The sequence below is a fragment of the Opisthocomus hoazin genome, chromosome W, assembly GCF_030867145.1.
Source record: "Opisthocomus hoazin isolate bOpiHoa1 chromosome W, bOpiHoa1.hap1, whole genome shotgun sequence".
Lineage (NCBI taxonomy): Eukaryota > Metazoa > Chordata > Aves > Opisthocomiformes > Opisthocomidae > Opisthocomus > Opisthocomus hoazin.
The window spans coordinates 28294559-28321209 of NC_134453.1; the positions used below are offsets into that span (position 1 = coordinate 28294559).

At 46.1% G+C, this 26651-nt stretch overlaps 1 protein-coding gene across 1 annotated transcript in view; it reads right to left on the bottom strand.

Moving 5' to 3' along the window:
* Positions 1 to 26651, bottom strand: part of LOC142365545 (sorting nexin-18-like) — a 124803-nt gene that overhangs the window by 61517 nt on the left and 36635 nt on the right. Inside the window, exon 2 of the mRNA XM_075446396.1 lies at positions 9067 to 9207. Coding sequence (XP_075302511.1) covers positions 9068 to 9207 — 140 coding nt within the window. The 3' untranslated portion in view covers position 9067. The remainder of the gene's footprint in view (positions 1 to 9066; positions 9208 to 26651) is intronic.

Consider the following 26651-nt stretch of genomic DNA (forward strand, 5'->3'; position numbering starts at 1 on the left):
CTCCATCCAGGGGGTTGCCTAGGACGAGCCAGACAGGCCCACGTATTACAACTGCCTCAACTAAGAAAAAAAGGAGGGTCATTGTCATAGGTGATTCCCTTCTGAGGGGAACAGAGGGCCCGATCTGCCGACCGGACCCATCCCACAGGGAAGTCTGCTGCCTCCCTGGGGCCCGGGTTAGGGATGTTGCGAAGAAACTCCCTGGTCTGGTGCGGCCTTCTGATTACTACCCCCTCTTGGTAATGCAGGTTGGCGGGGACGAGATAGCAGAAAGAAGTCCCAAGGCCATCAAAAGGGACTTCAGGGCACTGGGGCGATTGGTTGAGGGATCAGGGGCGCAGGTGGTGTTTTCCTCCATCCCATCAGTGGCAGGGAACAGCACTGAAAGGGGCAGGAAAACTCACCTGGTTAACAGAGGGCTCAGGGACTGGTGCCATCGGTCAAATTTTGGCTTCTTTGATCATGGGGAGGTGTACACAGCACCGGGCCTGCTGGCGACAGGTGGAACTCAGCTATCTCAAAGGGGAAAAAGAATTCTTGGCCACGAGCTGGCGGGGCTCATTGAGAGGGCTTTAAACTAGATTCAAAGGGGGAAGGGGATATTGCCCAGCTCACTAGGGATGAGCCTAGGCTTGGCGTGCCAAGGCCAGGGGTGAGATTGACAGCCCAGTTCAAGTGTGTTTACACCAATGCACGTAGCATGGGCAATAAACAGGAGGAGCTGGAAGCCATTATACAGCAGGACGGCTACGACTTGGTCGCCATCACAGAAACGTGGTGGGACAACTCGCATGACTGGCATGCTGTCATAGATGGCTACAAACTCTTTAGGAAAGACAGACCAACAAGGAGAGGTGGTGGAGTTGCTCTATATGTGAGGGAGCAACTGGAATGCATTGAGCTTGGCCTGGGGGCAAATGAGGAACAAGTTGAAAGCTTGTGGGTTAGAATTAAGGGACAGGCTCATAAGGGTGACATTACGGTGGGTGTGTACTACAGGCCACCTGACCAGGAGGAGGAAGTTGATGAGGCCTTCTACAGGCAGCTGCAAGCAGTCTCACAGTCACAGGCCCTGGTTCTCATGGGGGACTTCAACCACCCTGACATCAGCTGGGAAGACCATACAGCTAGGCAGGCGCAATCCAGGAAGTTCCTACAGAGCATCAATGATAACTTTCTGATGCAAGTGGTGGAGGAACCAACAAGGAAAGGCGTGCTGCTGGACCTTGTGTTAACAAACAAGGAGGGACTGGTGGAGGATGTGAAGGTCGGAGGTAGACTCGGCTGCAGTGACCATGAAATGGTTGAGTTCAGGATCCTGCGTGGAGGAAGCAGGGCGATAAGCAGGATCAAAACCCAGGACCTCAGGAGGGCTGACTTTGCCCTCTTCAAGGAGCTACTGGGAGGAATCCTGTGGGCCAGGGCTCTCGAAGGCAGGGGGGTCCATGAGTGCTGGTCGCTCTTTAAACAACACTTCTTCCATGCACAGGAGCAATGCATCCCCCTGAGAAAGAAATCGAGCAAAGGAGGCAGGAGACCTGCATGGTTAAACAAGGAGCTTCTAGCGGAGATCAGGCAAAAGAGAAAGGTCCATGGCATGTGGAAAGAGGGACAGGCCACTTGGGAAGAGTACAGAAACGTGGTGAGAGCATGCAGGGATGCGACGAGGAAGGCCAAGGCTCACCTGGAATTGAAGCTGGCAAGGGATGTCAAAAACAACAAGAAGGGCTTCTTCAGCTACATCAGCAGCAAAAGGAAGGCTAGGGACAATGTGGGGCCGCTGCTGAATGAGGCGGGTGTCCTGGTGACGGAGGATGCGGAGAAGGCAGAGCTACTGAATGCCTTCTTAGCTTCAGTCTTCAGTGCGAAGACTGGCCCTCAGGAATCCCAGTCCCCGGAGGTAAAGAGAGGAAGCCTACAAAGAGGATGACTTTCCCTTGGTCGAGGAGGACTGTGTGAGGGATCACTTAAGTGATCTGGACGTCCACAAATCCATGGGCCCCGATGGAATGCACCCACGAGTGCTGAGGCAGCTGGCGGATGTCATTGCTGAGCCACTCTCCATCATCTTTGAGAGATCCTGGAGGACAGGAGAGGTGCCCGAGGACTGGAGAAAGGCCAATGTCACTCCAATCTTCAAAAAGGGCAAGAAGGAGGACCCAGGGAACTACAGGCCGGTCAGCCTCACCTCCATCCCGGGAAAGGTGATGGAGCAGCTTATCCTGGAGGCCATCATGAAGCAAGTGGAAGAAAAGAAGGTTATCAGGAGTAGTCAGCATGGATTCACCACGGGAAATCATGCCTGACCAATGTAATAGCTTTCTACGATGACATGACTGGCTGGGTAGACGAAGGGAGAGCCGTGGATGTTGTCTACCTTGACTTCAGCAAGGCTTTCGACACAGTCTCCCATGATATCCTCCTAGGGAAGCTGAGGAAGTGTGGGCTGGATGAGTGGTCAGTGAAGTGGATTGAGAACTGGCAGAACTCAGAGGGTTGTCATCAGCGGCGCTGAGTCTAGTTGGAGGCTGGTAACAAGTGGTGTCCCCCAGGAGTCAGTACTGCGCCCAGTCTTGTTTAACTTCTTCATCAACGACCTGGATGAAGAGTTAGAATGTACCCTCAGCAAGTTTGCTGATGACACCAAACTGGAAGGTGTCGTAGATACACCAGCAGGCTGTGCTGCCATTCAGCGTGACCTGGATAGGCTGGAAAGCTGGGCAGAGAGGAACCTGATGAGGTTCAACAAAGCCAAATGCAGGGTCCTGCACCTGGGGAGGAACAACCTCATGCACCAGTACAGGCTTGGGGTGGACCTGCTGGAGAGCAGCTCTGCGGAGAGGGACCTGGGTGTCCTGGTGGACGACAGGTTAACCATGAGCCAGCAGTGTGCCCTGGCTGCCAAGAAAGCCAATGGGATCCTGGGGTGCATCAAGAAGAGTGTGGCCAGCAGGACGAGGGAGGTTCTCCTTCCCCTCTACACTGCCCTAGTGAGGCCTCATCTGGAGTACTGTGTCCAGTTCTGGGCTCCCCAGTTCAATAAAGATGAAGAGCTACTGGAGAGAGTCCAGCGGAGGGCTATGAGGATGATGAGGGGACTGGAGCATCTCCCCTACGAGGAGAGGTTGAGGGAGCTGGGCTTGTTCAGCCTGAAGAAGAGAAGGCTGCGAGGGGACCTTATAAATGCCTACAAATATCTGAAGGGTGGGTGTCAGGAGGATGGGGCCAGACTCTTTTCAGTGGTGCCCAGTGACAGGACAAGGGGCAATGGGCACAAACTGAGGCACAGGAAGTTCCGTGTGAACATGAGGAAGAACTTCCCTCTGAGTTTGACGGAGCCCTGGAACAGGCTGCCCAGGGAGGTTGTGGAGTCTCCTTCTCTGGAGATATTCAAGACCCGCCTGGACAAGGTCCTGTGCAGCTTGCTGTAGGTGACCCTGCTTCGGCAGGAGGGTTGGACTAGATGACCCACAGAGGTCCCTTCCAACCCCTACTATTCTGTGATTCTGTGATTCTGTGATTCTGAGTTGGCAGCAGGGGTGGTGTGGGATCCCGCTGATAGGTTGCCATTCATCTGGTCTGATGCACCGTCAGCTAAGTGATCTCATCTCAACCGATTATTGTTGAAAAAGGACTTTCACAGTCTGCGGGGGAATGGATCCCATTTGTCTCTGAACAGCGATACATCTGATCTTTGCTTATATGCTGGATGCATTCTGATGCCAGATGTTATGTTAGCTGTGCTGGCCAGACAGAAAAATGTTAGTGATTTCAGAGGGACTCCCAATAGCTCTTTGCTCAGCTGGGTCTGTTTGCCTACCATAAGCAGGACCTAATCAGTGTCGAAGACACTAAAGAAGAGCCCAGGAAATGCTGCCTGCATTTTGGTTCTGTAGATACAATCTGATGTGCATTGGGTCTGCTGAGCTGCTTTAATGAGAGCATTTGTATGTGAGATTTGGTATACCAGCTTTACACTGGTTGCCAACAGCCAACTACTCATAAAGATGTTAAGGGCCAGTTTATTCTGAGCCTGGAAATAAATGAACTCCCTCCAATATACTGGACCTCCTCATGTCTTCCATCACTCATCTCTGGCAGAAGTGTTAGTGTCAAGATTCTTGACAATTTTCATGTCTCTGAGCATAGATGTCCTCAGCACATTAAAGCTGTTTTGAGATAGTTGTGGTGAATATATTTAGTTCTGTCCTTGCCATATACATTTCTGAGAGTATTCATTTCAAGTGTGCTCTTTGTGCTGCATTCATATTTTCAAGGAATCAAGTGTTTCTGAATGGCTGGGATCTTCTAATCTTTTGAAGGAGTTCTGCATATTCCTCATCTAGGCAAGGGTATATTGTTTTTGGCATTCAGATAGGATGGACTTAGGTAAGTCTTGACTATGTCTAATCTATATTGATGTCACTTGGAGTAAACTTATCTCTTGGCCAAGTTTAGCACTTAGTAGGTCATAGTTTTCTACAGGTAATGCACAGGGCTCTGAGGATAAGATATAGACATAGAAACCATAATTTGCAAAATAATAATAATAATAATCTCAAAGAGAACTGGTTATGGCAGAAATTTCAGGCACCTGGCAGAGTGTTGTCATGCAGCAGTGAGCCAAACATTGAAGAAGTAGTTCAGAGTGCAAGAACAAAAACTTGCTAGTTGCTTGGGCCTGCGAAGAAGCTATAGTTTGCTAAGGAGAGGTGTTTACAAGAGTTGTTTCTACCTGTGTGCCACCCTCCTCAGGTCAGCAAGGGGGTTCCTCTGACACAGCTCAGTAAACCGGCCTGCAACTATTCACTCGGCTTCTCCAAATGAGATATTCTGGATAGAGGATAACAAATTGCATCCTTAAAGGTTGAGGTTGCTTTCCTTGGTCATGGGGACACAACAAGGAAAAGAAAGAAGCTAAATTCTGTTGTTTGCTTCCTTCTCTGGTGCTGGGGGAGCACTGCTCTGAGTAGAGGATCTTTGTCACTGTGGATACTGCAGGAGGTACATGGCCAAAAGGAAATCACAAAAAGTAGTGGCGAGATTAAGACCCAAAGCCCACATGCTCATTTTGCAGGGTCTTACTATATAAATCTGCATTCTCTACACATATTAACCAGGCACAGTTCAAATTGTGAGGCATTTGCTAATTGACATGAAACACTTACATATAAGGGGCAACATGATTGCCTCTGTAGTACAAGCCCAAGCAGAATTGCTCTGGCTCCTGAACTCAGCCAAATTGTCTTGCAGATGTTAACGCCTGTTTCCACTCATCTCCATGCCCAGGTCCACATTAGAGGTGATCCCTCACTGTTGTGCTCCCACAAAAGGCCATTTGAATTGAATGTGCAATTGGTTTGCCTGGTATTTGCTTTGTCCTGTTCATTTATTCAACCTTAAGCTTGAAAATGCTCTCATCTACATGTGGAAATCTAACCATACCTATCTCTCAAGTTATACGCAATATAATTTTCCAGATACTCAGTTTCATCCTTCATGTTCCAAAACATAAATAAGATGTATGGAAATATATTTAAATTCCTGTCATTTGGAGTTATGATTAAATTATGACCAAACCAAGAGAGTATAGATAATTCTTCCTTATGGCACTACCTCACTGATGTGTCCAAATCAAGGAGAGGTTCCTGTAGCTGCTGCATATTAATTTATTTCACTTAAGTTGCACTTAGAGGTAATAACATTATATTTTATCTTTAAAGGAAAATTTAAAAAATATCTTTAGCTTTTATTTCTCTGGGACATAAAACAGAGTACAGGATACAAATCTGTCCTGCGCATGAGGCTTTTGTGGCTTGGTGGAGCATGAGTGTTTTGGAGTTCGAAAACTGTGGCCTGTCTTATACTGCAGGTCCATTTCCCTTATCAATTGTTAAAACTAAGAAACTGTTCCTAAGTAAAGAAATTATTATTCTTTGTATTTATTAGTTTTATGCTAAAGAAACAGGCAACTGTATTAACTCTTGTTTGTGCAGGCAGTGCAGTCAGTCACACTGCTTCTCTTCAAACAGCTTGAACCAACTCTATGAAAGGCTGTGTCCTGGGTTTGGCTGGGATAAGGTTAATTTTCACAAGAAGTGAGCAGAGGACACAGTCAGGACCACTGACCCAAACTAGCCAAACAAGCAGAGTATTCGATACCATGTGACATCATGCTCAGTTTTGAGTGGGGGAGCTGGCCGGCAGGAGGTTAATCGTTGTTCTGGAGCGTGCTGGGCATCAGGCAGTGAGAGAATCGCCCTGTGTATTCCCTTGTTTTGCATATTCTTTTTACCAGCATTATTGTTCTTACTGTTTGCTTCCTTTGTTGTTCTGTTAAACTGTCCTTATCCCGACCCATGAGTTTTGCCTTTTTCTTCCGATTCTCCTTCCCACCCCACCAGGGGGGACGGACGATAGAGCAACCACGTGTTTCTTTGTTGCTGGCCGTGGCTAAACTACAACACTCGGAAACACTTTGACACCTGACAGCCAGGTTGGTGTGAGCGCATATGCCAAAGGCACCCTGCAGCCATCTCTGCAGGACTCCGCTACCTCCCTGCCCTGGCTGCCCCATCCAGTATCTTGTTTACAGCCGCAGTTCCCTGTGGGGAAAGAAATGCCTGTTTCAGCGAGGAAAAAATGCCTTTCTGGCACCATTTTAGCCAGCGGTTCCTGTAACCTGGGCAAACTGCATTCTGACCTGCAAATCTGCTCGACTTGAACTTGCCTGATGTGAAATCAGATTTTCACTGGTGAATCAGTCTGACCTATTTTTTTTCTGCCTATGGCCCAGTCCAGAGGAACAGCCACTCTCCTTCCCTGCTATGTGCCCTGGAGCCCCATGTCTACTTCTGGTGCCCTTTCACCTGCACAGTAATGCACCTTCAACTCATAATAAGATTATTGGCTCGTTCCCTTTGTGGAAAATCTCTGTCACACAATGTGAGGGCAGCTTGTGTACCCTCTGACATCTGGCTGCTTTACACGGGGATAGGAGAAGGGCAGGAAGAGTTAAGACAGCATGTCTGCCCTCTAGGGCAAAGATTTTTGCATTTAGCATACAGTTTTCATTTCCCCCAGCTAACATAGGAAGCGGACAAAAAAATTTCTTCTTATGCCAATTGGAGCACATCAAAATGCCATTTAATGCAGCATCCAAGTTTGGCTGGAGCTGTTTTGATTTAGTAACATCTCTTACAAATACATGCCAAAGTATTTAGTTTTCCAGTAATAACTTCAGCACTGGCATTATGACTTTATAGAGCAAATACCAGGTTTTAAAATCTATAATGTATGTATCTGTAATCAGTTGCAAATATAAGGTCACTTTTGTAGTTTTTATCTTTCAAATTTAAGAGCAGGAGTTACCTAAAATGATACATCTATGTGTTGGACAGGCAATATTTTGCTGTGTAAAGTGAAAGTGGGTGTGGTGAATGACTTCACGGACCCCAATCTTGTGCTCAATCAGAATCCTTTTATTGCTCAAGTGAATACCTTATATACTAATACAATAGTTACTGTGGAGTCCTGGCTGGACGAGAGGGGACATAGTTTGGTGCGTTGAGCAACCCAGGTTCCGATCCGGAAGTGAGCCTTGGGAGCGGCTGACACGGAACCCTGCTGGGAAGGCAGAGCGACGAGCTCGGGACACTGGAGCAGGGGGAACGTCACCGTTTCCTGCCACACTGTCACTTCCTTCCTGCCACGCTGTTGTTTCCTGCCACAGCACTGTTTTCACATCGAGATGCAGCTCTGCACCAATCACAACGAGTTGCTGTAGTTTTGCCTATATATGGATCGGGGGTTTAACCATTCAAATGCTGTAATAGTTTTGCTATATAAACGTTGTTTTTGCTGACTAATAAAGGTGAACGATCATACTCATATTGGGGTCACATTGTTACAACGGATCCGTAACCCACGCCAACAAGTTACTAGAGACAATCAGCTTTGGATTCGTGGCTTTGCGAATGCCAGTTCACAGTTGCTGTTTTCCAGGATCTTTTGCAGCTGGATGTGTGAAAATAGCTTATCTCCTGAGAACAGAGAAGGGAGGCGCAGGACGCACTGATCCTTCAGGGTCATGAGACAGTGCTGTTCTGTCTCAAATTATATGGTTTCCCACATCTCCCCCTTTTTTGTTTAGCCAGACACTGTTGATGATAAGAGCTGACGTAATTTGGCCTTCAGTTTTCTACCACTTTCTCAGAGGCCCACACAAACTACAATACTAAAAACAGACATAAGAACACAAATGCTAATAGAAGACATAGAGATGTGAAGTGCATACCATAACCTGCCGGGTGTAAAGAAATATCAAATTAACCTGAGAATGATACATATTGATGGCAAATCTGTTATCTAACATATGGGTGTAGATTGGTTTGCTTGCATCCAATTTTCTTCCTGTGTGGATGGTGGGACCCAAGCACTGCTTGACCGTAATGTATCATTATTACCAATCACAGGGGATGCATCCCGCTATGTCAGGAGTCAAAATAATGGCGGATCAATGATATAAGCTCAGTAAATTTGCACTTGGGTTATAGGTATACTCATCACACGTACAAACATCCATAACAGTTAGTATTGGCTATTCATATTAATCACCTAGGCTAAAATCAATGTATCTAAGGGTATAACTCATTAACTACATACAATACCTGCAGAACTCACCAAACCAAAGATACAAAGGCAGTTACTTAGTCCAGACAAATCCGTTAGATCACAGAAACCAAATAAATCCATCAGAACACAGAAATACAAACACTATGACGACAAACACATAAAACCACACAATCATAGTCACGACCGCACACGCACAAGCACACCAAGTTTTCAACATAAATCTAAATATTACAAACAGACAGGGACTTACAATAATATTCAACATTTAACACACAAATTCCCGAGCCTCGGTTTCAGGAAGAGTACTCTCTTTTTAGTTTGCTTTAGGAAGGGTACTTTCCCTCCTCCCCAACGATATAACCCAATGCTGTGAAGCTTTCACTACAACTAACAGGCAAGCAACAAGAAATAGTACTAGAAGAATGCTTTTACCTTATTTGTGGTCCTTGCTCAGAACTTCTCGGTCCAGGGATCGGAGGTTCTCCCCGAGAATCCCTCGGTGTCGGCTGGAGGTCCTGCGATCCCCCGGATCGTTGAGGTTCAGGAGCAGGGTCCCATCTGGGGTGTCAAAATCTGTTACCGCAAAGCAGCAAAATAATTAACTCTCTACAACTTAATTTTGAAGTTCTAGAAAGCAGGTATTCTTTACTGCAGTACTGGATGCACAGGGGATAGTTCTACCCAAATGTGCATACCGAAAAGACACTCTTACTAGATATTTATGCCATGTTAACATACATAATCATTACATTTCTGAGAAGTGCTTATCATTTTTCCCCCCCCTTTTTTTTTTTTTGGTGTATATATATATATATTAATGTCCTTTGTACATGCCTATTGGCACCTCTGGGCAGTTGTCGGGAGCCCTCAGATGAAGGTTCATACTTTTCCTCACGGTGTCTGCTAGTTGACCTTTGCTCTTGTGCATACTCAGTTCTAAAATCACGTATACCGTGTCCTCCAAGATTGCTTCGTTATACAAAAGCTGTTGTGGGAAATAATTGCCAAATATGCAAGGAATGTATTAATCGGTGTGGGTGGTGCACTCACTGCAGCCGTCAGAGTACTTGCGTTTGCTGTAATTTTTTCATTTTTCCCCATGTAATAGGATTATTCAGAGTGGATCTCTTCTGCTTCCACGTCAGAGGTTGCTCCCTGAGAGTGAGCGTGATCATCTCTGGCATCGGATTCTGTGTTGCTTTCTTTCAGCTCATGATATGGTTTCACATATTTTGCTAGTAACCATTGAGGGTCTGTTGAAAGGAGAAAACACACATACCCTCTTCCCCACGTTATTAGTTGTTTACACAAGGAAGAGGCATTTTGATGAAAGAAGTCATGAGATAATTGGGCTTGCTCAGAACTGCGCGGCAGTACTGCTGCCATTGTCCATTTGTCTGCTACAGCATTTCCTTCAGTTATTGGTCCTGGTAGAGTAGTATGTGACCGTATATGCATTATAAAATATAAATGTACACGATTTTTAAGTAGTGTAGCTAATTTCAATAGCAAGGAAAAACGTTGTTTGTTATTGACCTCTTTTCTCACTGCATCTTCAGTGCGTTGAGCAATACCCACAACATATGCAGAATCTGCGACAACATGGAGTGGTTCAGTCGAAAACAATTCAAAGGCGTGCAAGGCCACTGATAGTTCAACAATTTGTGTGGATCCTTCAACGATTAAAATAGATGATTTCCAATCTGACGAGTCTGTATGTTTCCACACAACTACAGCTTTGTGTGTTTTCCCTGATCCATCCAGAAACACTGTTCGTGCTGCTTTAATAGGAACAGGAACACATCGGTTCTTTGGCTGCAATGGAATTTGAGAGAGGGAATGTAACAGCTTATGTTGTGGAAGGGTATAACGTATGGCATTTAAATAATCAGCTAGAGCGGCTTGCAGCGATAAGGATTCCCTGTTTAATACCACAAAGTCATCTTTAGCCAGCGGCAGGTAGATAGTATCAAGATCATGTCCTGTCAATTGCTGACAGCGATTCCGACCTTGTGCTATTAAGGACGCTATCATATATACCTTTGTCGTTAATGTTTTCATGGGCGTATGAGACAAAAAGATCCATTCCAGAGTCTTCAACTCCTGCACGTTAAACACACCACTGACCTAAAAGAGCATAAGGCTGGAAAAAAGCATAAATTATATACAAATCTATTGGTAACTTGACATTGGTTCTGGAGGCAAAGGAAGTTGCGATTTTATCCGAGACTTTCTGCAAGACAGTTTTTGCTGCTGGCGTCAATCTCCTGGGAGATAATAAATCTGAGTCCCCTTTCACCAAGGTAAATAGAGGGGACAACTCTTCAGTTGTGATGCCTAAAAGGGGTCGTACCCAATTAATTGTTCCTAATAATTTCTGTAAATCATGAAGAGTGATGATCTGTTTAACAATGCGCAATGGTTGTGGGAACACTCGTGAAGTAAAAAGTTTCCATCCTAGTTACTTCCAGGGCTGCTCTGTCTGCACCTTTTCCGGGGCTATCTGTAACCCATAGATCTTTAATGATGATTCTAATTTAGCAAAAGCAGTGTGCAGTACATTTTGTGTTTGTTTTCAGCAGCAAGGAAGATGTCATCCATATAATGACATAAGTAGATCTGATTGAAAGATTGCCATACTTGTTTTAGTGCTGCATCCATGACTATCTGGCAAATTGTGGGGCTATTCATCATGCCTCAGGGCAGAACGACCCAATGGTATCGCTGCATAGGTTTACTGTTGTAAATTGAAGGCACAGAAAATGCAAAATGAACACAATCATCAGGGTGTAAAAAAAGGGAGCGTTTTAGGGGTAAAAGGGGGGGGGGTTGATAAGTGACATATGCGATATTGATTTTTGTCGTTGTGCCTGTAAAATTTCATCTGCTGTGGGGGTGGCAGCTGCCGTAACCTTCACCGCAGTTAACGGCGGGTATAAATCAGGTCCGTCCTCGGTGTCTATTTCTCCGGCATCAAAAGGGTCATCAGATTCTGGCGGATATATCCCCCGCATTCCCTGTGTTGAGTTAGGGGTTTCATTGTACGTAGGACTAAATGTTTCAAAAGACTGCAGCTTGGTCTGTTCCTGCTTTTGTGAGAATGGAGGAGGGGCGGCTGACACTTGTAAAATTTTAGGTTTTAGAGCATTTTAAGCTGTATACACTGTTTTCCAAGCCATAATGATTTTGTCAGGGACTTCAAGCCGCAAGTCCTTTTTTGTCTGCAATTCCTCCCCCACCTTGCCCACAACGAGCTACCATATGAACCTGAGGAAGGGTACCACGAGCAATAGTCTCTTATCCAACCTAACAATTTAACCAACTTTGTAACTGATAATGCAAACCCTTGTTCTTTCAAAATTCTCTGTAAAATCTCTTGATGGAGCATTTTCTCCTTTGTAGCTGACTGTCCCATCTTATAAATCCACAGCGGCTCAACTCAATCGTTCCAGCGAAGGGTGATGTCTCCCCTTGTGTGTGCGCACGCGTGCATATGTCTCTCCTCTTGTTCCCAGCTGCGGTTCACCACTGGTAATGATCTCCAAGTCTGAATAACTTCATGTCCAAATATCTTTATATCCAAATATCTTCATGTTTGAAAACCCATGTTGGGCACCATCTGTGGTGAACGACTTCACGGACCCCACTCTTGTGCTCGATCAGAATCCTTTTATTGCTCAAGTGAATACTTTATATACTAATACAATAGGTTCTAGAGACAATCAGATTTGGATTCATGGCTTTGCGAATGCCAGTTCACAGTTGCTGTTTTCCAGGATGTTTTGCAGCTGGATGTGTGAAAACAGCTTATCTCCTGAGAACAGAGAAGGGAGGCGCAGGACGCACTGATCTTTCAGGGTCATGAGACAGTGCTGTTCTATCTCAAATTATATGGTTTCCCACAAGTGGGTTTTGCTAATGAGGGAGAAAATTGCCTAATGTAAGACATACAGAAATTTTCCTGCCTTTATAGAAAATTATTCCCTCTAGCACCTTGTTTAATGCACAACACAGCTGAGCACTATGATATTTTTGCACATCTAACTTGTAGTGATCTTTGAAGTGATGTGGTTTTGAATGGTAATAGTAATATACTACTAATAATACTACTATTAATATATAAAATAAAATGCAATTCCTCATAAACTCTGTCCGCGTTGAGCAGCCAGTCCCGAGAAGAGAGCACTCTGTTCCAGAACAGCTGATCCCGCAGAGAGAGCGAAGAGACAAGAAAGGCAGGAAGGGCCCAAAGGTCGACTGCAAAATGGCAGAACGGCAAAAGGCTGAACTAACGAAACTCATCAGACAGAACTGAACCGGAATGGTTCTGCCCAGAACAGTTCTCCTGAAAAAAACCTGTTCTGACGAGCCAGAAAAGCCAACTCCAATTATATACAAAGCATGACGCTGATGGTATGGAACACTCTCATTGATCAGCCTGGATGTCAGTCAAGGTCTGTCCATCTATGCCCCCCTTCCTAGCTGCCCCGCACCTGGCATATAGGAAGCCTAGGAAAACCTTGGTTTCCCTGGTAACGGCTAAGATATCAGTAAGTTCCATTACTTCTCAAACTAAACCCAAACAATGACCGTGCTAGCTATCAGAAAGAAAAGTTTCTAACTGCATGAAGAAAATTAACTCAGTTTCAGTCAAACCACCATAAGAGTATTTACAGAAGAGAAAGAGAAAAGTTGTCACTGGTCAGGCAGGGCTGTTTTCACATAGCGAATTATTTGAAATAGGTGCAGGATTTTTGAGATGAGAAGTTGGCTATGACACCTTTAGTCACCTGTTTGCCTTTCTGCCATTTCCATGATCTTGACTAAGCTATTAGGCACTCTGGAAAAAGACATGACAGGAAGATAGATTTGTCCGGTTTTAAAAGAGAACCAATGTAAATTCCTTCTGGTTAGAGAGTTGTGTTCCTGGGGGGCCAAATTCTGAATTGTCTTAGCTTAGATCTTGTATTGCAAAGCTCATGAAGATGTAGAGCTACTGGAGAGAGTCCAGCGGAGGGCCATGAGGATGATGAGGGGACTGGAACATCTCCCCTACGAGGAGAGGTTGAGGGAACAGGGCTTGTTCAGCCTGAAGAAGAGAAGGCTGCGAGGGGACCTAATAAATGCTTATAAATATCTGAAGGGTGGGTGTCAGGAGGATGGGGCCAAGCTCTTTTCAGTGGTGCCCAGTGACAGGACAAGGGGCAATGGGCACAAACTGAGGCACAGGAAGTTCCGTCTGAACATGAGGAGGAACTTCTTCCCTCTGAGGGTGACGGAGCACTGGAACAGGCTGCCCAGGGAGGTTGTGGAGTCTCCTTCTCTGGAGATATTCAAGACCCGCCTGGACAAGGTCCTGTGCAGCTTGCTGTAGGTGACCCTGCTTCGGCAGGAGGGTTGGACTAGATGACCCACAGAGGTCCCTTCCAACCCCGACCATTCTGTGATTCTGTGATTCTGTGAATGCCAAGGGCTACATAGAAGGATTCCAGATATATTTGAGAACAAACAGAGCCTGGAGGAAACCTCAGGATGCAAGCAATTTAATTTCTGGAAGGAATAAAATATGATTTCTTAACAAGCACTATGGAGCAATGAACTTATTCACCAGCCAGTTATTATCTAGCCATGTACTATGGTGATGTCCTTGCACGTGTTTTTGAATGGTGTCTGCCTCTGAATCTTTTTCTATCCTGTTTCTTTCCTTGCTTTCCTCCTCCACTCCTTCAGTCCCTCTCCAAATGTTGCATAGATTCTCAGTCCAGGATATTGCCCCTGAGTTGTCCCTCAGGGGTCCGAATTGGGACCAGTACTGTTTAATATCTTCATCAATGACACAGTGAGATCGAGTGCACCCTCAACAAGTTTGCAGATGATACCAAGCTGGGTGGTGCAGTTGACACACCAGAAGGATGGGATGCCATCCAGAGGGACCTGGACAAGCTCAAGAAGTGGGCCCGTGTGAACATCATGAGGTTCAACAAGGCCAAGTGCAAGGTCCTGCACCTGGGTCGGGGCAACCCCTGCTATCAGTACAGGCTGGGGGAGGAAGGGATTGAGAGCAGCCCTGCCGAGAAGGACTTGGGGGTGCTGGTGGATGAAAAGCTGGACATGAGCCAACAATGTGCGCTCGCAGCCCAGAAAGCCAACCGTATCCTGGGCTGCATCAAAAGAAGCGTGGCCAGCAGGTCGAGGGAGGTGATTCTGCCCCTCTACTCTGCTCTGGTGAGACCCCATCTGGAGTACTGCATCCAGCTCTGGAGCCCTCAGTACAAGAAAGACATAGAGCTGTTGGAACGGGTCCGGAGGAGGGTCACAAAGATGATCCGAGGGCTGGAACACCTCTCCTATGAGGGAATGCCGAGAGAGTTGGAGTTGTTCAGCCTGGAGAAGAGAAGGCTGCCTTTCGTTATTTGAAGGGGGCTTATAACAAAGATTGAGACAGACTAGTAGGGCCTGTTGTGATAGGACGAGGGGTAATGGTTTTAAACTGAAAGAGGGTAGATTCAGACTAGATATAAGGAAGACATTTCTTACCATGAGGGTGGTGAAACATTGGAATGGGTTGCCCAGAGAGGTAGCAGATGCTTCATCCCTGGAAACATTCAAGGCCAGGTTGGACGGGGCTCTGAGCAACCTGATCTAGTTGAAGATGTCCCTGTTCACTGCAGGGGGTTTGGGCTAGATGACCTTTAAAGGTCCCTTCCAACCCAAATTATTGTACGATTCTATGATATAAGGTCAAATCTATATTCCATAAACAACACAACTCTTCAGGCTTTTCCCTTTATTTGGGACTAAAAGTTAGAGCGCTGTTAGTATCTAACATGCAAGATATGAAGTCCCCTGAAATAACTGTACATTTTTTCAGGAACCCAGTTTAGGAATTACCAGTGTATGTGAATATCATTTTCCCTCATACACTCTTGACTGCAATTGTAACGCAAACACTGCAAAGATTTGGGAAGGTATTTCTTGACTATACTGTTTATTTCATTGTTGAAAATGAAGAATTTGCTGAGTAATCTCTTTAAAACTGTGTCTATTGTCATACAGGAGGCTCAGTTTGGACAGCAGCCAGTCCATTAATGCAGGAAACTGGTCAGCTTGCAAAGAATATTTGCTAGTCCCTGCAAGATTCAAGCTCCACTAAAATGTTCCCAGTACATTAATTGCAATACTAGAGAAAACGTCACATTTTTCTTTTTTTGTTTAGTCATGAAAAAGAACACATTTTAGTTGTCAGCACACTTTACGCTAAAAGCATCACGTGCCTTAGTCTCTGCCTTTTTATATCTGGTTGTCTTGGTGCATTTGTTATACTTATGGTAACAACAGATGTTTCCAAGAAACAGTTATTTTGGGGGAGCAAATATTGGAATTGGACATTCTTGATGAAAATATGAAGAATACAAAAATTCACTTAGTAAATTAGCAATTAAACATATCTTGCAGCTCTCTTACACTAGCATTGGCGAGATCTGCACACTGCTGCGGTGAGCAGGTGGAGAGCGAGGCAGCGCAGTGCCGTCGTCAGCCTCCAGCGGGACCTCCCTCTCTTGCTCCGAATGCCACCCTCCACTTTGTGTAGTAAGATGCCTATTAATAATTTTAATAACAATGTGAGAAATGGAGTCTGTGCAATGTGAAGTAGGTGGAATCATTTGTTACAAAATACACATTGTCATTTGTATTTTTCCATCAGTTATAACACTGTGCTTCAGCCACAGCTACTCTGCTGGAGCTGGAGTAAGCTCTTATGAGTATGACCCCAAACTCGATTCCCTTACAAGGAGCAGGCTTGCTCCCTTCTTACATGAATGAGCAGGATTGCTCCCTTCTTAAATCAATTCCAGGTGGGCCAAGGCCCACCTGGAATTGAAGCTGGCAAGGGATGTCAGAAACAAGAAGGGCTTCTTCAACTACATCAGTAGTAAAAGGAAGGCTAGGGACAATGTGGGGCCACTGCTGAATGAGGCGGATGTCCTGGTGACGGAGGATGCGGAGAAGGCAGAGCTACTGAATGCCTTCTTTGCTTCAGTCTTCAGTGCCAAGGCAGACCCTCAGGAATCCCAGGCCCCGGAGGTGAGAGAAGAAGCCCACAGAGAGGATGACTTTCCCTTGGTCAATGAGGACTGCGTGAAGGATCGCTTAAGCGATCTGGACGTCCACAAATCCATGGGCCCTGATGGAATGCACCCATGAGTGCTGAGGGAGCTGGCGGATGTCATTGCTGAGCCACTCTCCATCATCTCTGAGAGGTCCTGGAGGACAGGAGAGGTGCCCGAGGACTGGAGAAAGGCCAATGTCACTCCAACCTCCATCCCGGGAAAGGTGATGGAGCAGCTTATCCTGGAGGACATCAACAAGCAAGTGGAGGAAAAGAAGGTTATCAGGAGTAGTCAGCATGGATTCACCAAGGGGAAATCATGCCTGACCAATCTAATAGCTTTCTACGATGACATGACTGGCTGGGTAGATGAAGGGAGAGCCATGGATGTTGTCTACCTCGACTTCAGCAAGGCTTTTGACACTGTCTCTCATAACATCCTCCTAGGGAAGCTCAGGAAGTATGGGCTGGATGAGTGGTCAGTGAGGTGGATTGAGAACTGGCTGAATGGCAGAACTCAGAGGGTTGTCATCAGCGGCACTGAGTCTAGTTGGAGGCCTGTAACTAGTGGTGTCCCTCAGGGGTCAGTACTGGGCCCAGTCTTGTTTAACTTCTTCATCAATGACCTGGATGAAGAGTTGGAATGTACCCTCAGTATGTTTGCTGATGACACAAAACTGGGAGGAGTGGTGGATGCACCAGAAGGCTGTGCTGCCATTCAGCGTGACCTGGATAGGCTGGAGAGCTGGGCAGAGAGGAACCTGATGAGGTTCAACAAGGGCAAGTGCAGGGTCCTGCACCTGGGGAGGAACAACCCCATGCATCAGTACAAGCTTGGGGCGGACCTGCTGGAGAGCAGCTCTGTGGAGAGGGACCTGGGTGTCCTGGTGGATGACAGGTTGACCATGAGCCAGCAGTGTGCCCTGGATGCCAAGAAAGCTAATGGGATCCTGGGATGCATTAGGAGGAGTGTGGCCAGCAGGACGAGGGAGGTTCTCCTTCCCCCTCTACACTGCCCTAGTGAGGCCCCATGTGGAGTACTCTGTCCAGTTCTGGGCTCCCCAGTTCAAGAAAGATGAGGAGATACTGGAGAGAGTCCAGCGGAGGGCTACGAGGATGATGAGGGGACTGGAGCATCTCTCCTACGAGGAGAGGCTGAGGGAGCTGGGCTTGTTCAGCCTGAAGAAGAGAAGGCTGCGAGGGGACCTAATATATACTTACAAATATCTGAAGGGTGGGTGTCAGGAGGATAGGGCCAAAGTCTTTTCAGTGGTGCCCAGTGACAGGACAAGGGGCAACGGGCACAAATTGAAGCATAGGAAGTTCTGTCTGAACATGAGGAAGAACTTCCCTCTGACGGTGACGGAGCACTGGAACAGGCTGCCCAGGGAGGTTGTGGAGTCTCCTTCTCTGGAGATATTCAAGACCCGCCTGGACAAGGTCCTGTGCAGCCTGCTGTAGGTGACCCTGCTTCGGCAGGAGGGTTGGACTAGATGACCCACAGAGGTCCCTTCCAACCCCTACCATTCTTTGATTCTGTAAATCATAGGCAGAGCAAAATGAGACTCACTGAGCGAAGCCTGAGATTTCTGCTTTGTTGAAGGAGCATCCCATGGACTGCTTTAGCATGGATCCCCCACGGGTTCATAGGTCCTGCCAGGAGCCTGCTCCAGTGCAGGGTGTCCATGAGGTCACAGCCTCCTTTGGGCGCATCCACCTGCTCTGGCGTGGGGTCCTCCACGGGCTGCAGGGGGATATCTGCTCCACTGTGGACCTCCATGGGCTGCAAGGTGACAGCCTGCCTCACCCTTCTCTTCTCAACGGGCTGCAGGGGAATCTTTGCCCCGGCACCTGGAGCATCTCCTCCCACTCCTTCTTCACTGACCTTGGTGTCTGCAGAGTTGTTTCTCTCACATATTCTCACTCTTCCCTCCTGCTGCCAGATGCTGTTATACAGGGGGTTTTCCCCCCTTTCTTAAGTATGTTATCACAGAGGTGCTACCACCATCGCTGATTGGCTTGGCCTTAGCCATCGGCGGGTCCTTCTTGGAGCCGGCTGGCATTGGCTCTATCGGATATAGGGGAAGCTTCTCGCAGCTTCTCACAGAAGCCAGCCCTGTAGCCCCCCCCACTAGCGAAACCTTGCCACGCAAACACATTGCAATACCATTGTTTTGTACCATGAAGGGAAAGGTCATCAACCTTTACTTTAGCTGTAAACGCTCCATACAGCACCTGTTAGATCATTTGATGAACCAACACACCGTGTTTGTTTGTAGCAGCACTGTAAGTCCTGCCATTCAGCCTATTTGCTGAATGTACTGAAGTCTGATGAATTAGTGTTGTTCTCAAGATTTATAGAAGGTAATGCATGGTGAGGCTAGTTCTTGGTTTTTTGTAGACAGTAGTGAAAGGGCAGCTAATACAAGGGAAGGTTATCAAGGGCGTAATGTACTGAAAAAATGTTCCTTAATAAAACCCCTTTTGTTTCTATGAAAGTGAAGTCTAAAGACTTATTCTGAGAGATTATAAAATGACCTCCAGTGGAGGCCTTAGAGAATTCATTCAGCTGCGGAGTGAAGACTTGACTTAGCAACATCAAGTTGCATTTCCGCAAGCCTTATTCCTTTGTACTGTCTAGATCTTCTGGGTTGTTCCCACCTGTTGCTTTATCATCTGTTTCTTCTACCTCCTTTTAGTTGCTGGCTGTCCCAGAAACGGAGGAAAAGTAAAATGCCAAAGGTGGAATACTGTAACTCAGTGAAGTTTTGATGCCAGAGCTAAATTGATCTAAAGATTTAAGCCTAGAAAAACTGATTGCTTCTGTTAGCAGAGTTATTTTTTTGCTCATATGATTCCTGAATTGCTTATGTGAGCAGTAGTGCTAGCAAAAGGGAAGCATTGGTTTTGCTCGTCTTAAAGATTTGGGATGTTTCAGATCTTTCTGTTCTTTCACACCTCGTTGGATGAGCTACAGGGCTCTGTAATCTTTTCTGTATCCATTCTGGCCCTGTGTTTTTCTGATAACCTTTATTTAACTGCTGTAACTTCTAACAACAGAAGACTTTCCCCATAAAATTATTTTCACTATCCATAGGATTTTCTTAAAACTGTTTGCACTGTTACTCTTGTACAAAAATGCATCAGCCTTCATGAGGCTTCCATGAGTGCCCTTGTACTTCTGGCACTTTCCAAATACTTCTTGCCTGCATGTTAAAGGCTTTTTTTCCTTGTTCATGTGAAGTTGATGCACTTTAGGTATTAGATCTAGAAGCATCTGGTCCAAATCTGGATGTTAACCAAGGCAGCATTCCAGTGCCAACTTTGCATCACCTGGTTCAGTATAAATTGCTAAGAAATTCTCATAAGCTATTCTTTCTTTCATTTTGGTTTCACGCTCAAAGGAGGAACCTTGTCTTGGACTAGGCTTTTGTGTCTAGGAGTCCTTTATCATCAGTCACCAAGGCACAAATTTTGTAAGGAATATGTCCCAAGTTTTGTTCTCAGATGTCCATTATCATACTTCTGAGCATTACTATTTGGGTTTTTCCAGATCATGAATTAGTCTCGGTCCTTTCAGATGCGTATGGCATTTGTCACTTACTACAGACTGGAATTGTTTACTACATGTGGGAACTGAAGAATGTTCTGTGGCATTAACGTGTGCTAAATAATCCCTAAATAGTGAAATAAAACAGTGCAAGGTAGAAGCATGTATCTTCTATCTGCATAGTGCTATCTCAAATAAGATAACTTTATTTCAACCTGATGATAAATTGCTTCAGGTAACATATTTAAGCTTTGTGATGGAAAAAGTGCTGTTTATACAATTTTTATATGCAAGTTATTAAATGAAAACTGAATTTTCAGGGGGACTTTTCTTAGAATACTCTATTGTCCATTTAGACCTATCTTTTTCATTTTACTGCATGGAGAGGACTGACAACATTTGTGTTGTGACTCGCTGACAGTTTCATGCCAGATAAAGTATGGGTTTCTTTGGTTGGTTTTGTTTATGTTTTTATCCACACTTGGCTTGTTTTAACCTCAGATTTATCTCATATTTAAGATTTGCTTGTGTTTATGCCTGTTTGGCTCATGAGAACATCCCCAGGACTCTTAAAGCCCTCCTGTACTTCAGAATCATTTTCTAACTAAACTGTTCTAAATTTGACCTGAATAACATTGCAAATAACTGTGCATTTTTTCAGTTGGTTGTTTTTTTTTTCTGATTCCCACACTGTGCTTGGTACAAACTTGATATTAAATAGCATAACAAACTAGAAAGCTGTTGACATCTTATGTTTTCATTGCTAGCAAGTATTGCTTGCATAAGATTTGTCTCCTGAGAGGAGAAGGGACTGCTTTAGATAAATAAGCTTGCCTTCACTAGCCTAACCATTAGTAATCTTTTCCAATGTGGCTGTGTATACGCACTCTTCTCTGAAATGTTTTCTCAGTTGTGAGGTTTCCCTATAATAAGTTCCCAGCTGGGAAAAGGAAATGTGTTTTCAGCAGGCATTGGTCTTGTCTTATTTCTGAATGACAATTTGGTGATGGTCCTTCCTTTCAAGCTTACCGCATTTAAGGTGAATTTTCTCTACTGTACTGGTTTGAATAAAAGCTGTCTAAACTGTTGCCTAGTAATGGTCATCTACAGATGCCATTTCAATTCTTGAGTTAGTGCAGACTTTGCAGACCTGTTTGCATGCATGCATAGACTATTTTTGGATCTAAATGAAAAAATTATAGTTTATTACTTCTCTTCTCAAAATGGAGTTGATAAAAGCCATTACTGTTTGTGGTGGTTGACCTTGGCTGGATGACAGGTGCCCACCAAGCCACTCTATCACTCCCCTCCTCAGCAAAACAGCGGGGGAAAAAATAAGATGGAAAAGAACTCGTGGGTCAAGATAAAGGCAGTTTAATAAAGCAAAAGCAAAGACCCTGCGCATAAGCAAAAGAAAACGAAAGATTTATTCTCTACTTGCTATCAGCAAGCGATGTCCAGCCACTTCCCGGGAAGCAGGGCTTCAGTATGCATAGCAGTTGCTCTGGAAGACAAACGTTGTGATAACAAATGCCCCCCACTCCTCTTCCTTTCTCTTAGCTTTTATTGCTGAGCAGACAGTCATGTGGTATGCAATATCCCTTTGGTCATTTTGGGTCAGCTGTCCTGGCTATGTCTCCTCCCAAGATCTTGCCCATTCCCAGCCTACTGGTTGAGAGGGGGGAACGTTGGAGAGACAGCCTTGATGCTGTGCCAGCACTGCTCAGCAGTAGCCAAAACACTGGTGTGTTATCAACACCTTTCTAGCTACCGATACAAAGCACAGCACTATGAGGGCTGCTATGGGGAAAATTAACTCCATCTCAGCCAGACCCAATACACTAAGACAAACTGTCTGCTCCCTGTGTGTTAGGAGCTGGTTCTGCTTGCTTCACTGACTGAAATGCTGCTGGGATTCCGTGCCTTTCTGGGCACTCCCAGAACAGTTCACTGAACTCCAGTCAGAGTTGGGCACGTCTATTAAAATCACAGGGATTGCATACATGCAACCAGCAGCACAAGATAGCCTGGAGAACCTTTTACTGTTTGATGTAAGAGAGGTGAACAGCACATCTTAACTTTTGGATCTGAAGTTCTCTGGAGTGATGCCCGCAAGCAAAGCCGAATTTCTTCTGCAGAAATGTGGATGCATTTGCTGTGAAATTTGGTGAGATGCAGCAAACGCGGAACAGGAATGTTCATGAAAAAACTTTCTGAAGTGGACAGCCAGCTGAAATTCACTGAAGTCAATGTGGTCCATCTTTTGGTAGCCATTTTTTGTCCTGCAGGCTTACTCCATTTGGCACACAGGAGCAGAAGAGCAAAATGCTTCCTTGCTCCTGTTCAGCTGCGGGGACAAAGGAATGCGCTGTGGCCTCTAAGCAACAGCAGGAGTAGCAAGCATCTCACTTAAACACCTGCAGATCTCCTGCCTTTCCTTAACCATCTCCTGGTGCTGGCTTCATGGCTGGAGCAGGGAGGGAAGGGGAAAATGACAGGAGGGTGTTCCTATTCCCCCTCTGCCTCCTTTCTTTTCTTCTTCCTTTTGAAGAAGTGATTTCTGCAGCTGCGTGTTTTGCAGTCCCTGTGACAGACCCAGGTAAGCAGGAAGCTTTCTCTGCTGCTCTGTCCCAGAGGATATTCCATCACCTCCGTGGAAAGGTTTGCTTTTCCTCATAGGCCTGATGTGCACCGGTGTCCTGAAAGAGGTATTTCTCAGTGTTGAAAAGATTGGGCTGCTGTGTTATAAATGGGGAATTGTGTTTATTTTGTGCTGTCTGAACTGCCTTAAGCACAATGAGCGAAATTCAGTCAACAGCAGTTGTAGCTTAGTGAACTCTGTGTTGTCCCCATTAGAGTTACTTCTGCTCTGAATGTGAGTTGATCTCCATGTCTGGGATGCTTCAGCATAGTACAGGCTTCTGCCAGCTCCGTGAGATGTTGAACAGCACACGATGGCATTTGTGGAACCAAGCACGGAAATACTCATTTCGGGGACATCCACTGCCTTCTCTTGGTTTTAGTAAAGCCACAGTTGTTGGTTATCCAGTGTAAATGAATAGATGTAAATCCAGAAGGTATTGTTTTGATTACCTTGTCTTCATTCATAATAAAGTCTATAGGTATCTTCTAAACTAAAACAGCTTTTTTTCTGGGCAGGGTCAAAGTATCTCATTATGATTTGAATATTTCCAGTAGTAGAAAATCTCCACTACAGTCTGGGCATGATACTCTAGTGTTTAACTGCCTCTCCTTTAATGAATGCCTGTTGCATTTTTGATCCCTTTCTGTGTGTTTTAAGGAAAATTTTCCTTGCTTTTTGTTTTTTTTGTAAGATAGATATTACAAGTTCCTCAAGCCCTGCATTATCAGAGATGTTTTTCTAATCTTCCAATCAATCTGATGACTCTTCCCTGACCTCTTTGATTCTATTTTTATGTGTATTTGAACACTCTTCTTTGGGGACATCAGGACAGACAACAACAGTGCAATGGGAATTATTCTTGTCAACTACAGACACAAAACATTTCTTTTCCAACTCGGTAATTTCCTAATCTCCAAAGCAGGTGTGGTGGGTTGAGAGAACATAACAAAAGGCTCATGGGTCGAGATAAGGACAGGGAGATCACTCACCAGTTACTGTCACAGGCAAAACAGGCTGCACTTTGATAATGTCCTGGGTTCGGCTGGAATCCAGGAAGGGGCACGGGGCGGGGGGGCGCTGACCCCACCTGGCAAAACAGAGCAGGGTATTCCATACCATGTGCTGTAATTCTGGGTTCCGGTGGGGGGGAACTGGGCGCGGGAACTCTCTCTCGGCTCGGGAGGGCACAGCAGCGGTCTAGTCCAGGAGAGCGGTTCAGTTCTGTGGGCTCTGTTCTGTGGGTTTGTTTTGTGTATTCCCCTTTTCTGTATCGTTATTGTTACTGTTCCCCTTGTTTGCTGTTCTGTTAAACTGCCCTTATGACCCACCAGTTTATGCATGTTTCTTTCCATTCTCCTCTGCACCACGGCAGGGGGAGGGGCAGCCACGTGGAGCTTTTGTTGCCAGCCGCAGCCAAAACATAACATTAAATTTGGCGCCCAAGCGTGGCGCGGGGATAACGGCAGGGCTGAGCAGTGTGTGTTAAAACAGCTTTCTTAGATATTTGTTAATTTTTGTTATACGCATTTACTGTGTTAGTTTAATAGTCGCCGGTAAAAAATGTTGCTGACTTTGATCAGATGGCTGTGGCATTTGAATCCTTATTTGCTGTATGTGTTCATTGCCGTGCTGTTTATTACCTCGAGGAAAAAGATCAGGATGACGATTTTGCTGTACTGTACGATATCGACTCATGACATGGTAACATCACTGTGCATGAAAATAGGCTTGTATTTGCATGCGGCACTGCGGTCATTTCCATAACTCGGATCCTATGTTTTAGAATTTGATAATAATAAAACCCAGCCTGTGGGGAAAACCAGAGGGGATACCTTCCCCCACTCTTTCACCCCCCCTCTCTCCTTCAGGCTAGTCCTAATGGCTTTTGAAAATTTCGAGTACCCATGGGATGCTAAGACTAGCTCGCTCCTATTGTTATGCCTCCTGAATGGGTTTTGGGTCTTGTTTAGGGTTAAACAAGTAGTTAAGAACATCGTGCAGAGACCTGCCCCGGGGCTGGATAGGTATGAGTGGCTGGGTGTGTGGGACAGCATGGGCAGGTGTCTAGGGCAGTGGGCACCCCCGATGTTCCCCTGAGCAAGTGCAGGATCTGGACAAACTAGTAAAATATCTGCAAAAAGTGTGCTGCCACCCTGGGAACTCCAGAGAGACACAAATCACAGCAATGTGCTGGGGTCTGGCCCACGCCTACCGAGCCATGTTCAACACTGTTCACCACCTTTAAAGGGGAAAGGGGGGGAAATGAAGCGGCAGGCACTGCGACTGGCACTGCCCCCCCAGCCGGCCCTGCAGCCCCTCTAGCCCAGCAGGCAATCACAGCCCCCCCGACCGGCACCACCGCTGCCACTGCCACAGCTGCAGGGTCTGCCCCGGTTTCCCTGGTGGGCACGGCAGCTGCTCCAGCCCCACCTCCAGCTGCAGGCATCGCGGCTGAGCCCAATGACCAACCTGTGCCAGTAGCAGTCGCCCCTGTAAAACTAAAGAAAGATGCAAAGAGAGCAGATCGCTCCAGGAGGGATGACGATGAGCCAGGGTCATCGTGGGAGATAGAGACAGAGATCATCACCTGGTCCCTGTCCCTGGGCGAGCTGCGAGACATGCGGAAAGATTTCAGCCACCACCCAGGCAAGCACATTCTCACCTGGCTGCTGCGGTGCTGGGATAATGGGGTCAGCAGCTTGGAATTAGAGGGCAAGGAAGCCAAGCAGCTGGGATCCCTGTCTAGGGATGGGGGCATTGACAAGGCCATTGGGAAAAAGGAACAAGTCCTCAGCCTCTGGAGGAGACTTCCGTCAGGCGTGAGGGAGAGGTACCCCTTCAGTGAGGATTTTGTATGTTATCCTGGCAAGTGGACCAATATGGAAAGGGGGATTCAGTACTTGAGGGAATTAGCTGTGCGGGAGCTGGTTTGCTATGAACCAGACAATAAGCAGTTACCCACAGACCCAGATGAAGTCCAGTGCACATGACACATGTGGAGTAAGTTTGTGCGGAGCGCACCATCCTCATATGCTAACTCACTGGCAGTTGTAAACTGGAAAGGTAAGGAGGCACCAACAGTGGATGAGGTGGCTGTCAGACTCCGGCAATATGAAGAAAGCGTCTCTTCCTCCCTTGTCTCAGCTGTAAATAAATTGTCCTGGGAGTTCAAGCAATTCAAAGAGGATATGTCCTACTCCCCACCTGTGCGGGCCCGCATCTCAGCTATTAGGGGCAAGCGTTTCTCTGCTCAGGAGAGGGAATACAGAGGCTACACAGCACGGGGCACCCTGTGGTTTTACCTGCATGACCACGTAGAGGACATGAGTAAGTGGGATGGAAAACCTACCTCAAGTCTAGAGGCACGACTGCGTGAGTTGCGAGGTAAATCAATCACCAAAGGGGATTCTGTTAGGAAAAATGCTGCTCCAGTTTCCAGCAGCCAGCTCTCCAGACCAGGGAGGCAGTTAGATCTTGATTCCGACCCTCTGGAGGGGACCTCCAAGTCATTTTTACAGTAGGGGAGCAGCAAATTCTCTGACCAGGATTAGAGGGGCACTGCCTCCAGCCAGGTGGAGGAAAGGTACAACCGTGTTTATTGGACGGTGTGGATTCGATGGCCTGCAACGTCAGATCCAAAAGAGTATCAAGCTCTAGTGGACACTGGTGCACAGTGTACTTTAATGCCATCAGATTTCAAAGGGTCAGAGTCC